Consider the following 15201-nt stretch of genomic DNA (forward strand, 5'->3'; position numbering starts at 1 on the left):
CTGTGTTTCTAGCTTCGGAGGGAAGTCTTGCGTGGGTTAACACGACTACACCCCTACCAGGGGAGGTGGATGAGGAAGGGGAGGAGGAGAAAATTCCAGAGGGAAATGACGCCAAGACATGGGGAGTGTCTGTTTTCGACAGGAGTCTTCAGAACGTGTCCTCACGCTGTGATGTTTAGCAATGCGAACAGGCAGGCAGACCTCGTCCTCTTATTGTGTTTTTCTTACAAATCGAAAGTTTGTGGCAACCCTGCGTTGAACAAGTCTATTAGTGCCATTTTCCCAATAGCGTTTGCTCACTTCGTATGTCTGTGTCACGCTTTGGTGATTCTCACAATATTTCAAACTTCTTCATTTTTATTATATTTGTTACGGTGATCTGTGATCAGTGATCTTGGATGTTACTATTGTAATTGGGCAGTTTTTTTAGCAATAAAGTATTCTTTAATTAAGGTATGTGCATTGTTTGGGTTTTTTTTTTTTTTTTTTAGTCTAGATTTCTTCTTCGTTAAATTTTTATTGAAATGGAGTTGATTTACAATGTTGTGTTAGTTTCAGGTGTACAGCAAAGTGATTCAGTATTTTCTTTTCAGATTCTTTTCCATTATAGGTTATTACAAGATACTGAGTATAGTTCCCTGTGCTATACAGTAGGTCCTTGTTGGTTACGTCACCTATTTTATATACAGTAGTATGTATATTTTTAATCATTTTTTAATTGGAGTATAATTGCTTTACAATGTTGTGTTAGCTTCTGCTGTACAACGAAGTGAATCAGCTATATGTATATCTATATCCCCTCCCTCTTGGACCTCCCTCCCACCCTCCCCGCCATCCCACCCACCTAAGTCATCACAGAGCATGGAACTGAGCTTCCTATGTTTCACAGCATGTTCCTGCTAGCTATCTATTTTACGCATGGTAGTGTATATATGTCAATCTTAATCTCCCAATTCGTCCCACCCTCCACTTCCCCTCTGTGTCCGCATGTCTGTTCTCTACGTCTACATCTCTATTCCTGCCCTGCAAATAGGTTCATCTGTACCATTTTTCTAGATTCCACATATAGGCCAGAAAGAGAAATACAGTAATAGGTATATTTTAAGTATATTTTTTCTTAAACATAATGCTATCGCACACTTAATAGACTACAGTATAGTGTGGACATAACTTTTATAGGCGCTGGAAACCAAAAAATTCACGTGACTCAATTTATTGCAATATTCGCCTCCTTGCAGGAGTCTGGAACCGAACCCACAGTATCTCTGAGGTCTGCCTGTATGTGTGTTTTCGTCGGAGATAAAATGGAGTTTGTGTACCCATATGCACATGTTGGGAAGTGGAAGGGGAGAGATGCTTCCCCAAAAGAAGAACAAAGTGGATCAGATGTTATACACACTACTATGTATAAAATAGATAACAAGAACCTACTGTATAGCACAGGGAACTCTACCCAACATTTTGTAATAACCTATAAGGGAAAAGAACCTGAAAAAGAATATATATGTATAACGGAATCACTGTGTTATACACCTGAAACTAACACAACAGTTTAAATCAACTATACTTCAATTTAAAAAAATAATGTAAAAAAAACCTTGGAAAAGAAACCGGCCCCTCCCCCGCCTCTACCTGCACTCACCTTTGAGGCAATAATCTAATTCATACAGTTCACCGTCTTCCTCCTGTCTCTCCCAGAATACCAAGTAGTGTGTGATGTTGCCATTGGGGTCAGAGGGAGGCTTCCACTTCAGAATAATCTGGGACGAAGAATTAGACACCGAGATGGGATCCAGGGGGACAGAAGGATCTGCCAAGGAGAAAGGAGACAGGTTCACTGTGAGGAGGAGGAGGAGGGTGCAAGCCATCGGGTGGGCATGAGGGGGAAAACCCAAGTTCGAGAAATCATGAGGATGTTCTCTGCAGTGTTATTTAACATCAGAGAAAACTGGCACCACGTGGAATGCTTGCCCAGTGAGAACATGGGTTACAAAATTACAATCCATGGGTACCACAGACTATGTAGATTTCATGTTCCACCATTTTCGCAACAAACATTTACGGCAGCAGTCCCCAACCTTTTTGGCACCAGGGATCAGTTTCGTTGGAGACAATTTTTCCACGGACTGGAGGCGGGGGTGGTTTCAGGATGATTCAAGCACATTACATGTATTGCGCACTTTATTTCTATTATTATTACATTGTAATATATAATGAAATAATTATACAACTCACCAGAATGCAGAATCAGTGGGAGCCCTGAGCTTGTTTTCCTGCAACTAGATGGTCCCATCTGGGGGTGATGGGAGACAGTGACCCCCGACGTGTGTTGCTTATGTCCAGTCTACTCAGTAAAAGGCAGCTTAAGTGTCACTTGCCACTCACTGATCGGGTATTGATAGGAGTCTGCAAGCAATTGATTTATTATGGTCTCTGTGCAGTCAAACCTCTCTGCTAATGATAATCTGTATTGACAGGAGGCGGAGCTCAGGCGGTAATGCGAGTGAGGGGCAGTGGCTGTAAATACAGATGAAGTTTTGCTCGCTCGCTGCTCACCTCCTGCTGTGCAGCCTGTTTCCTAACAGGCGGCAGACTGGTACCAGTCTGTGGCCCAGAAGTCAAGGACCCCTGATTTACAGAGCTCCAACGACGTGCCAAGCTTTCTCTGTTCTGGGCACTGAAAAGGCGCTGGGGAAAAGGAGGACCGTGGGAATAGACAAAGCCACATCTTCTGGTTAACATTAGCCCCAGATTGAACCCAGTCCTGGGGCAAATTTCGGCAGTGGGATGCCATTCAATCTTATCACTGAGCTGGCAGCCCATCTAACATTCCCCCCAAAGGCACCACCTTTGGGCTCCACAAAAGCTTCCCCTCGAGAACGGAGGTGGCTGAGGGAGTCGGTGAGGGGTGGGAGTGGGGGTCTCAAGGCAGAGGACACAGTGTGTACAAAAGCCTGGAAGCTGGAAGTTTCCAGAAACTGTAAGTCCTGCTGGAGGTATTGCTGCAGGATACAGGATGAGAGGGCAGTAGTCAATAAAGCTGGGGCTGGTTCATAAAGTTTGGACTCGATCCTACGGGACGGGATTTCTCAACTACTGACTTGCGGGGGCTGGATAATTCTTTGCCGGGGGTGGGGGCTGTCCTGTGCATTGTGATATGCTGAGCAGTATCCTTAGTCCCCAACCCCGCCTCCCCAGTCACGCCAACCAAAAATATCTCCAGGTATCACCAAATGTCTCCTATCCCAGTGGTTGGATAGGGCTTATGCTTTATGAAAATATAACTAAATTGCTATAAAATACTCCTCAAAAAATGGAGATGGGGGAACAAAAGATCAAGATGAAAAAAAAAATTAATTACATGGGACTGAGTGAACTGATGAGGATGAGTATAATTTTTGTGACTTTCTGTTTGAATTAAAAAAAAAAAATCCCACAAGGACTCAGAGGCAAAGAATATACAAATCAATTTTCACTGCAAAGTAAAGGAGCTGTTACAGTGGAGGATTACTGGACTGAATGTCAATATTATGACATAGTATGAGTGTGTTTCGTGTTGGGTAATTGCAATCATTGTTGCTTTTGTTGTGGTCATCCATTTACAATGCTTGGTGTCAGTCTATTTATCTCTTGTAAAAATAAAACACAGTGTGTGTGTGTGTGTGTGTGAAAAAAAAATGGAGATGGGGGAAAAGGCATAGTGATGAAACAAAAATGGCAAAATATTGATCATTGTTGAAGCTGAGAGATGGTTACAAGGTGGCGGTGGGGGGAATCTTTTTTTTTTCCTACTTTTGTAAATATTTGAAAATTTTCCATAATGGGAAGAAGAAATGTATGTTCCCCTCTGACGTCTTGTTGCTACTGCCTCATCTTCTGAAATTATAAACCTCAGTGCCCGGCTCTTTTAGAAGCCAATAACCATGAAAAAAAAAAAAAAAGCCATTTCATATGACATCACCGGGTCAGCCTGTTAAATGCAAGACGTCTGATTCACGCACAAATTCATATCCACAAGAAATGCTTACTAGTGGCATCTGTCTGGACATAGATGATGTCGCTCTTGGCCCCGTATGTGCGGCGTTCATCAGAAAAGGTGACCAAGGTCTTGACAAAGATGGCGTACTGGGTCCAGGGTTTGAGACCACGCATTAGCCACCCGGGGTGGTTCTGTGACTTGGGGTCGTTGGACCTCATAGGCGGGTCAATATCCACCACGGTCCAGCTGTTGGAGCCACACGCGTCCTGCCCATCGAACTCCGTCACGTTCTGATAAGGGCTTTCAAGATGAAACAGGAAAAGGTGGTTACCATTTCTCAACTATAACTCTGAAGACCAAAGAGATGTGGCCGGGCGAAGTTACCTCCTATAGGCTTGCACCCTGTTCACCAACAATCTTCTGCCACAAGGAACAAAGACACAGGAATAGCCAAAGAGAAAGGGACCGCTTCCCTTATGCCTCAATTTCCCAATAATAATAGCAGTGACCAGGATGATGATACTACCAGAGTTATTGATAAGATCACACGAGAGGATGTGTGTTGACTTCTCCACACACAGCCTGACACGTAGTAAATTTTGAAGGATGGGGACTTCCCTGGTGGTCCAGTGGTTAAGAATCCGCCTTCCAATGCAGGGGACGCGGGTTCGATCCCTGGTTGGGGAACTAAGATCCCACATGCCGCGGGGCGACTAAGCCCACGCACTCTAGAGCCTGTGGGCCACAACTAGGGAGCCTGCACGCCGCAACTAGAGAGGATCCCACGTGCCATAACTAAGACCCTATGCAGCCAAATAAATAAGTAAATAAATATTTTTTAAAAATCTTGAGGGATGGAACAATTATTCGTATTAATACAATCACCACTTCCATTGTCTTCCTTTAAAATTTCAGCACAGTCATATACTCAAAACGACTAGGTGTTATTGAAAGGCGACAGAGTTTCAGTGTGAGATGATGAATAAACTGTGGCGAGGGATGGTGATGATGGTCACACAATGTCATGAATGTATGTAATGCCACTGAGCTGTACACTTAAATGTCATTAAGATGGTCAATTTTGTGTATGTTTTACCACAATTCTTTAAATGTTGGAAAAAACACAAAATAGATAAAAAATAAACTTTAAGACACCTACTAAGTAGACTAAGTGACTTTTTGTTGAGGATGTCTGGTGAGATGTACATATAAGAAACAAAATGGAATATTGCTATAGGAGATTGCCCAATCTGGACCTCCAAAAGAAACCTGCCTGCTTCAGTTTCTGGCTTTTGACAATAGGGAATGTTATTGACGTCATACACCATCAACTGGTGAGATCCGACCAAGGAACCTATGATATTTATTCCACAAGTAAGGAGATAGAAAGGAACCTCAGAGGGGAGCCTCTGAGCACGTATGCAACAAACACACCTCTTTATCCTTCTACTTACGCCTCTTTGTAGAAGAGCATGAATCCCAGGAGGTCTCGGAAGTCAGGGGGCCAATACGGCTCCCATTTCAGCAAGATCTTGTCATAAGATGTCCGAATGTAAGAAAATTTAAGTAATTCATTTTCGCCTAGAAAGGTTAAAAAAAAACCAGTATCAGAATTAAATAATTTATTTCAACCCAAAGCAGATGATGCCATATTTCCAAGAGTATCCACGAGAAGGAAGATGGCAACCTGCTATTCCTCTGAGAGGTCTTATTTCCACATGCCTCTCCTGTGTTCAGAGTCAAGAACAGGTCACGCAAGTTGGCCCTGACCGCAAGTCAGTTACTTGGCCAGATGTGCTCAACCAAAGAACCGCAGTCAGCACCAACAGAAGGACAAGTGGCTAATCGCTACTGGAAAAAGGGACTTTCAAGAATAGCGTTTGTCCTGACACAATTCTGTCTTGCATGTGGATTTTCATGCTCGACATGTCAGAACACATAACTCCAGTGCAAATGGACACATGCCAAGTGGGTTTAGGGAGCGTGCAGATCATTATACCTTGGAGTGACAATTCCTTGGAAGGACAATGCCTTGGAGAGAGTAATTCCCTCTGCCTGGATTGCAAGCCCTCCCTTAAGCTCCACCCCTTAAGTTCCAACCTTGCTCTCTCCCTCCCCTGAATTCTCACAGCTTCTGCCATAAGGAGCCAACTTCGCATGAGGGCATTATGGAAGCCTTGGCACCTCAATGCTTCAAGAGAAAACCTGTCAGAGGAGGGCAGTCAGCTGGAAGTCTCCAGCTGTAGCAACTGTAGACCCTGCTGTAGCATTTGAGCCAAGGCCATATGTAAGAGAGGTGACATTCATTCATTCATTCAATGTTTATGTGGCATCTTCCAGTATCAGGCACTGTGTTTAATATTTGGCAAAGAGATAACATGTACAACATTCTTCCTCAGTATTTCAGAGAGCCTATCACACACATAGTTGTTTTAGCTCGTTGGGGGGAAGTGACACTCCCCCTGGGGGCCAGTGTGGTGGGGGAGGGGGAGGGCAGCCACGTTATCTGGTCCATGGAAGGACAAGGGCATCACCACTTACAGGACGCCTGGTCCCCATTGGTCTTCAGGGCAATGTCGTTTCTCTCCTGGCGCCCCTTGGTTCCGGAAACTTCCTCCATCTTGTGAATTTCTGACAAGCAGAGTTTGGGATTATAGTGGAAGAAGAGTTTCCCCTGAGTGATGGTGAGGTTGTGTTTGCTCCAGTCCCACAGCTGCCTTAGGTTCTGGTTGTCCAAGGCATAGAAAGAGTAGTTCCTATGGAAACACACACATGCCTAATCATTCATCAGCTTGTCATCTCTGACTCCAAGATGGCAGGGCCATGGCTGGAGTTGATCTTGTTCAGTGCTCCATCCCCAGTCCTAACCACTTGCTTGACACATACTCATTACATGTTGAAAGGAGGGTTAGAGGGACAGGGGAAGTTGAGGAAGTCTTCAGGGCTAGGAAGGTATGTGAGATCAGTCTTGTGGGGGAGGAGGGTAAGAATGTGATGGATTGAGATACGGGTTTTGAAAAGGGTGAAGACTGAAGACACAGAGGCATGTGAACTGGGCCCAGGGAAGAGCAAAGTAGCCTGTTCTGGCCAACAGGTGACAGGCAAGGCCAAAGAGATGCCATGGGCCAAACTCTCTAGTATACTGCATGCCAGACCAAGACCAAGAACATGTGACCTTCCTTGGTAGGCAGAGGGGGACCACTGAAGGTTTTATAACAACTCAGTAACTCAATTAGACCTGTGCCTTAGAACTATGAGTGGGCCACCAGTACATGATGAATGGGAAAAGGGCAGCATCTAGATCTGTGTTATCCAACACTGAAACCACCAGCCACATCTGGCTATTGAGCACCTGAAATCTGGCCATTCTGAACTGTACCAGAAGTAAAAAACACAGATTTCAATGACTTTGCATAAAAAAAAAAAGGATGTAAAAGATCTTCTTTATAATTTTTTGTATTGAGTCCATGTCAAAATAACAGCTTCAATGTAATGGGTTCAGTAAAATGCATTATTAAAATTCATTTCACCTATGTCTTTTAAAGTGTTTTAAATGTGGCTACTAGAACATTTAAAGTCTCATATGTGACTTGTATTATATTTCTGTTGGATGGCCCCGGTAGTTCTAGAACAAGCAAGAAAGTCATTGGAACAATCCAAATGAAAGGTGTGAGCTTCGGCAAAAAGATAGTTTTATGGTGAAATAATATTCCACTGTGTATATATATATATATATATATGTATATGTATATATGTATATATATACATATACATATATATATACACACACACACACATATATACACCACATTTCCTTTATCCATGCATCCATCAGTGGACACTTAGGTTGTTTCCATGTCTTGGCAAAAAACCCTAAGTTTCTCTACAGTAACTCACAAACTTCCTAATGAGGCCACAGATACAGCAGCAGGCCCACATACCCGATTTCCAAGGTCTCCCCTCGAATCAGACGTAACTTCCGGAAGAAGGAAAGTGACACGAGCGCATATGATCGACGGATTTTCAGATACCCTGAAATTTCTTCAATGAGTCCAAGGTTGGCCTCTAGCTCAGCTGCCAGGTTGTCTAAGGAAAGGAGAGAATGAATATCCAGTGGGTTTATACCAAAATATTTTAACCTTTCCAGAATTCCCCATGGTGAAGAGTTAACCTACAGGCTGAAAATGATTTTCACGAGCGCTGCTCAAAATATATCTACAAAGCAGAGTAGTTATGACAGAGATTGTCCTGCCTGCAAAGCTGAATATATTTATTATATTAAGATGCCAACCCTTGCTCCCTCCATCACCCTGCTTTGCTTGCCTTCATAGCATGAACCACTGCCCCTGGGTTTACATTATACGTTAATTTGTTTATTTGCAATATCCACCATGCACGGACTTTGCCTTGTTCACTGTGAGTATTCAATAAATGTTCTCTGAATAAATAAACAGAGAAATGCCTTTTTGCCTGTGAAAGAATTTCTGGAAACATGGTCCCCAGACCTGCAAAAGAGGGCATGTTGCCTGCTTGTTAAAAATGCAAATTCCTGATGTCCCAACTCCCAGCTTTGAAAATCAGAATCTCGCGGGGAGTGGGGCCAGGACTGAGCTGTGAACTCCAGGTTTGGAAACAGATTCCTTGCATGACACCAGGTTTGGAAACACATTCCTTGCATGAGTCCCTGGACTGTTTTCCTTCTGTGCTCACAGGGAGAGTGGATCCCAGCAGACAGCAACTCCTCCCCCCAGAGCACTCACTGCCCCCTCGGATGTTGATGATTAAGCTTCCGTTGATGATGGTGCAGCCTCGGAGCTCCTGGGCAGATGTCACTGAGTCAATGGTCTTCTCGCCTTCCAGGAGGTGGCACACCTTGGGACAGGGGCCCAGGCATGGAGTGCACATCAAGCTGCAGAAAGAGTGGAGAGAGAGAGAGAGGTCAGGGCACACAGGACCACACACACACACACACACACACACACACACACACACACACACACACACACACACACAGCAGACAGTGTGTTGCACAGGGTCCCAAGTGACCATAAGGCAGGATGCTTTATCCACAGAACTGGCGACATTTGGGGCCGGAGAATTCTCTGTTGTGGGAGGCTGTCCTGTGTATTAAGGGTATCAAGCAGCCTGCCTGGGTTCCACCTGTTCCACACCAGCAGCACCCCTCCACCCAAGACATGACAGCCAAAAATGTCTCCAAACATTGTCCCCTGGGGGATGGAAGGGCAAATCACCCCCAGGTAAGAACAACTGCCTAAAGTGATAGGCTTAGGGTGTTTCTCCAGGGTGGCAGGTCCTACAGCATTACCCCGAGGTCAGGAGACTCATGCTTTTACTCCAAAATGATGGGGCTCCTGCCTTCCCCCAGAGCGATAGGATTCACACTGTACCCCATGGAGAATCACCTTCTACCCTGTGGAGACAGGACTCATGCCATTCCACGGAACTGATGGGACTCCTGGCATTACCATGGTGATGGGAATGATGCAGAGCTGATGGGCCTTACGTAGGACTCATTTTGCCGCTATTCGAAAGTGGTTGAGCTGATACTTCTACCCCAACTGGTGGAACTTAGGCTGCTACTGCAAGGTGATGGGATGTTTGCTGCTCTGTGTGGGGTCTGACGTGACCAAACAACGATATAGGACGTGACGACACAACCTATGAGCTACAACACAACCTCACATTTGATAGTGGGTAACTGGAGGCAGACTTTGGCTTTGCCTTCCTGCAGCCTGATGTCCTCAAATTTATAGCCCCCAGGAGTCCTTTGGGAATCAGCCCTCCCCTACACAGGGTCCCTGAGGTCAGTTCTTGGCTGGCACAGCTCTCCTAGGTCCAAGCAGGACACAGGATCCAGGGTAGGCTGAGCACAATCTTCCATCCCGCTGGGAATTCAGAGGTGGGCACACCCCCAAGCCAACCCAGTGAGGGTTTTGCTAGAACTTCCTGGAAGGAAAAATTGTCTTCCTTCTGCAGTATCTAAGAGGGTATGGCTATATTGCTAGCATGGAGCAAGGGGCAAGGGAGAGGCTGCCTGAGACCAAAACTAACAGAAACAGAAATAAAGCTGAGGATGGAAAGAAACTGATCATATTCATCCCTTGAGCTCCTGGATACAGCTGTACCTAAAGCGATTCCCTGAACTTTTTGGTTACAGTCATCAGTAAACTCCCTTAATCTTGCCTGAGCCAGTTTGAATTGGGGTTCTGTCGTATGAAACCTCAAGATTCCCAACTGTTACGTTCTCAAGGTCTGTGTCCTCATCTGTGAAACGGAGGCAATCTTCAGGGGGCAGGTAGTGATGAGGACTGAATGATATATACCACCTAAAGCACTCGGCACATAGAAAATAAAAATCGTTGGTCCGTTGCTATGATGATCACTTTTTATTAGTGGTATCATTGTTGCTACTGTTGTAAATAACAACAGTAATTGTTGTTACCACACCCCTGCATATTCGATTCTTCAGAAAGATCTTGGTCACGGGTGACTACCTAGAGGGGTGGGATACGGAGGGTGGGAGGGAGATGCAAGAGGGAGGGGATATGGGGATATATGTATATGTAGAGCTGATTCACTTTGTTATACAGCAGAAACTAACACACCATTGTAAATCAATTATACTCCAATACAGATGTTAAAAAAAAAAAAGAAAATTGAAAGAACAGAAAAAAAAAAAAAAAAAAAAAAGAACACATCTGTTCTTTGTCCCAGGTCCTGGCACAGAGCTTCAAAAGCCCTTGGAATTTCCTGAGTTATAGGAGTACCTTTGTTGTGCTAATGAGGTGACTTGTAGGGGCTGGTCACCAGAAAGACCAAATATATGATTTGGAGGGTTGCATCAACCATTTGACCTCCAGAGAGAGAAGGGGGGCTGGAGATGGAGTTCAAACCTATGGCCAATGATTCAACCAATCACACCTATGTAGTAAAAACCAAAGGAAAACTCTGGACACCAACTCAGTCCATTTTTCTGGCTGGTGAACACACAGCTATGCTGGAAGGGTGATATCTCTGGTTCCATGAGGGGATAGGAGCCCTGCGTCTGGAACTCTCCCAGCCTCTGTGCACCCTTAATAATAAAGCTGTAATTGTAAGTAATTGTAATTGTAATTGCCATTGTAAGACTGACATGAACCTTTTTGACTGCTGAGGCATCTATTTCAAAAGACATCTGTCTTGAGTAAATGTAACACCAGGTCTATGACCCAGCCACTAGCAAAACAACCAGATAAGGAATTAGGCTGCCCCCACCCATGAAGGGGGCTCTTTCAGAAAGCCCTGGGGAACCTAGATAACTGACCACTTGACTGACACTGCTTCCCCCTTCCTGTGCCCTAATTCCTGCTTTTTTTTTTTTTATAAATTTATTTTATTTTATTTATTTATTTATTTTTAAATTTTTGGCTGCATTGGGTCTTCGTTGCTGCGTGCGGGATTTCTCTAGTTGCGGCGAGCGGGGGCCACCCCTCGCTGCGGTGCACAGGCCTCTCACTGCGGTGGCTTCTCTTGTTGCAGAGCACGGGCTCTAGGCACACGGGCTTCAGTAGTTGTGGCACATGGGCTCAGTAGTTGTGGCTCACGGGCTCTAGAGTGCAGGCTCAGTAGTTGTGGCTCACGGGCTTAGTTGCTCCGCGACATGTGGGATCTTCCTGGACCAGGGCTCGAACCCGTGTCCCCTGCATTGGCAGGCGGACTCTTAACCACTGCGCCACTGGGGAAGCCCTAATTCCTGCTCTTAAGCTTTAAATTACCATAGAGTGAACCCATAAAACCCTAGACACCCCACCCTCATACCCTAATAAAAGCAGACCCCTCCAAGTATTCCTCTCTCTCTCTCCCTTCCTCCCTCCCACTCTTTTTCTCCCCTCTCTCCCTCTCCCCACCCCTGCTCCCCATGACTTCACTGTGTGGCCCTCTGGGACCTGTGAGTAACAAATCTTGTTCTTCGAGGTTCCCTGATGGTTTCTCACTGAAGTGCATCCTGGGATCATAATAGGAACCACAGAGCTGGCCCAACCATAAATAGGGGCCCCCATGGGGGAGTGTCTGTGGAGCTCGCTGCAAGTGATGCGTGCCCAGGTAAGCACTGCAAGCATTCCTAACCCAAGGTGCTACCATCAATAGGCTTGGACCAACAGAATAGTATAGACTTTTTTTTTTCCAGCTCTGTGAGTTGTCCTAGCAAATTATTGAACCCAGAGGGTCTGTGGGAGCCTCAAAATTTATAGCCAGCCAATCAGAAGTGTGGGTGACCTGGGGACCCCCCCCCCAACTGTGGCTGGCATGTGAAGTAAAGCTGGTCTGATGGAGAACCAAGGCTTTAACCTGTGGGTCTGATGCTAAGCCAGGTGGTTGAGGTTGAGTTCTATTGCAGTACACCCAGTTGGTGTCAGAGCAGCTGGGGTGGAAACAGAATAATGACCAAATGTTTGGGTTCTTTTGTTGGTTCTACAAATATTCACTGAGCACTTATCACGTGACAGATGATGCTCTAAGCCAAAGGTAAGCAAACTACAGCCCACAGGCCAACTCCAGCTGGCCACTGGTTGTTGTAAATAGAGCTCTATTGGAACACACCCACACCCACTGGTTTGAGTATCATCAATAGCTGCTATCACTCTATAAGGCCAGAGTAGAGTAGCTGCAACCATAGAGACCTCAGAGCTGAAAATATTTACTATCTGGCCCTTTGCCAATGGCAGTTATAAACCACAGGCACACATGAGTGAACAAACAACCTACTTTCCCTGTGGGAAATCCACACGTTCTTTCCAGCCCTTCCCACCAAGAAGTGGAGTCTGCCTTCTCATCCAAGGAATCTGGGCTTGGCCATATGAATTGCTTTGGCCAATGGGACGTTAGCAAATGTGACACAGCAGTGGCTTAAGAAGTCCTTACCCAGTAAAGCATGCCCTTCCTGGCTACACATGGAGAGAGGTCCCAACTGCCCATGCAGGATATGAGAGGTTAGCTTGTACCATCTCATCAGAGCTGACCCAGCCCAAGCCAGACAAACCTCCAGTCAATGCACAGACTCATTAGAAATCATAAATGAGTGTTGTTTTAAGTCACTAAGTGCTGGGGTGGTTTGTTACACAGCACAAGCTTAACTGATACACTTGTGGAGCGTATGGTCCCATTGGGGGAAGTTAATAAATTGACAATTAAAATATCAGCTAGTGGTAGATAGCACGTAAAGAGTTAAAATGGAGTGTGGTGCCCAAGAGTAGCCAGATGGCTAGTTCAGACAGGATCGTCGTACAGGGAAGGAGTCTCAAAAGAAGTGACTTTTAAGCCTGTGACCTGGATGACAAGGAGAAACCAGCCATGCGAAGATCAAGAGGCAGAGAATTCTCCACACCCTTAACATGCACCCCAAATATCTAATCCTGCTCATCTCACTAAAGAGGACCCCACCAGGTATCTGGGAATGACCACAGATGGCGAGGCCTCTTAATGAACCCCCATGGGTTCCCAGACCTCTGCTCTAATAACATCAAGAACTACTTCCCAGGGACTTCCCTGGCAGTCCAGTGGTTGGGACTCCACGCTCCCAGTGCAGGGGGTCTGGGTTTGATCCCTGGTCAAGGAACTAGATCCCGCATGATGCAACTAAAAGAGCCGCATGCCACAGTGAAGATCCCGTGTGCCGCAACTGAAGGAACCCGCATGCCGCAACTAAGACCCAGTGCAGCCAAATAAGTAAATAAATAAATACGTATTAAAAGAAAAACAAAAAAGAACTAGTTGCCAGATAAGCCACAAGAATGGAAGAAAACATATCTGGCCCTTTTTAATATCGAACCACATTAGAAAACACGACAGCACTGAAGTCTTTCACAAAATAAAATAAAAGCTTCAGAAGGAAAACAGAATTTTTTTTAACCTACAGAGTAAAATACTGCCATGATGGGTCATAATTAACATCCCTCACTTTCCCCTCTTTCACTCAGTAAAGGTCCCAAGCATCACAGGACAAGCTGTCAATTTCCTGGGGCTTCAGTCCTGGGGTCACTGGCATCAGCAAAACATCAAAGGAAGTTGTTCTATTTTTCAGATCTTTGTTATGATAAAAAAAAAAAAACTTTAAAGCCAACGTCTTTTAGTGGAAGATGTTAATATCCATGTTTTATCTCAAACGTGAAAAAAAAAAAACAAATAAATCAAGAGGAATATGATAATTTTCCCAATCTCACTGATAAACTGGCCCCAAAGAAGAAAAAATAGCTCTGTCTGGCATGCAAAGGTGATTTATAGAAGCCTATTTTTGGTCAACAAAGCCACTTGATAGGTTTTATCAAAAATGAGTAAAACAAAACATACTGTACTTGCAGGTTTCACAAACACTCAAAGACAGGCTCCTAGGAACCGGAAAAAAGATTGTTTTCCTTCCCACCCTCCCCACTCAGGGAAATAAAATTTCCCACCAGGACCCGCTCACTTGGCTAATTTTCAAGTCTGAAGAGGAAGATTTTTTACGTAAGCAGGTCAGCTCAAGGCCCCTCGACGTACGTCTGTTTCTGATTTGTTTTTGTGTTGTTTTGTGGGTTGGTTTGTTTTTTTCAGACCCTCAACACAAAAATCAGGAAACAGATTTTTTAAACTCAGTTACAGCCCTGAGACACCAAAATAGCTCATCTGAGAAGCGAACAGCATGAACAAAAAGTCTGCGATGTGGGTAGGAAATCTGACTCACCGCCGGGGAGAGAAAACCTTGCTTTTTCTCACCTAAATAGTAGGAAATGGTTTGATGGCATTGTCCTTCAAAAGACAACAAAGCCTTGAGAACAATCTAGAATTGAGTCCTTCTTCCTGGCACTCCAGGTTAATCTCAGGACACCACGCAGATTCAGCTTGGAGAAAACATTTAAAACATCTGAGCTCTAATCTTGGTTGTGAGATTCAGGCAGCTACATCAGTGGGAACAATCGGACCATCTAAAGGGCTGTATACAAAACCAAAGACTTCTATTTTCTTTTTTTTTATTGTATTTATTTATTGTTTCTGGCTGCGTTGGGTCTTCATTGCTGCACGCGGGCTTTTCTCTGGTTGCGGTGAGCGGGGGCTACTCTTCGTTGCGGTGCGCGGGCTTCTCATTGCGGTGGCTTCTCTTGTTGCGGAGCACGGGCTCTAGGCTCACGGGCTTCAGTAATTGTGGCACGCGGGCTCAGTAGTTGTGGCTCGCGGGCTCTAGAGCA

The 15201-nt window shown here is 45.0% G+C and overlaps 1 protein-coding gene across 3 annotated transcripts in view; it reads right to left on the reverse strand.

Annotated features, from left to right (window-relative positions):
• The window catches only part of INSR (insulin receptor), a 134873-nt gene that overhangs the window by 37089 nt on the left and 82583 nt on the right, over positions 1-15201 (reverse strand). For all 3 annotated transcript variants that reach the window (XM_082455397.1, XM_082455398.1, XM_082455396.1), the window contains exons 4-9: positions 8740-8888; positions 7921-8065; positions 6521-6735; positions 5434-5560; positions 4029-4279; positions 1643-1810 (exon numbers count right to left, since the gene is read on the reverse strand). In XM_082455397.1, coding sequence (XP_082311523.1) covers positions 1643-1810; positions 4029-4279; positions 5434-5560; positions 6521-6735; positions 7921-8065; positions 8740-8888 — 1055 coding nt within the window. The remainder of the gene's footprint in view (positions 1-1642; positions 1811-4028; positions 4280-5433; positions 5561-6520; positions 6736-7920; positions 8066-8739; positions 8889-15201) is intronic.

Source organism: Balaenoptera physalus (assembly GCF_965194825.1).
Source record: "Balaenoptera physalus genome assembly, chromosome: 3".
Taxonomy (NCBI): domain Eukaryota; kingdom Metazoa; phylum Chordata; class Mammalia; order Artiodactyla; family Balaenopteridae; genus Balaenoptera; species Balaenoptera physalus.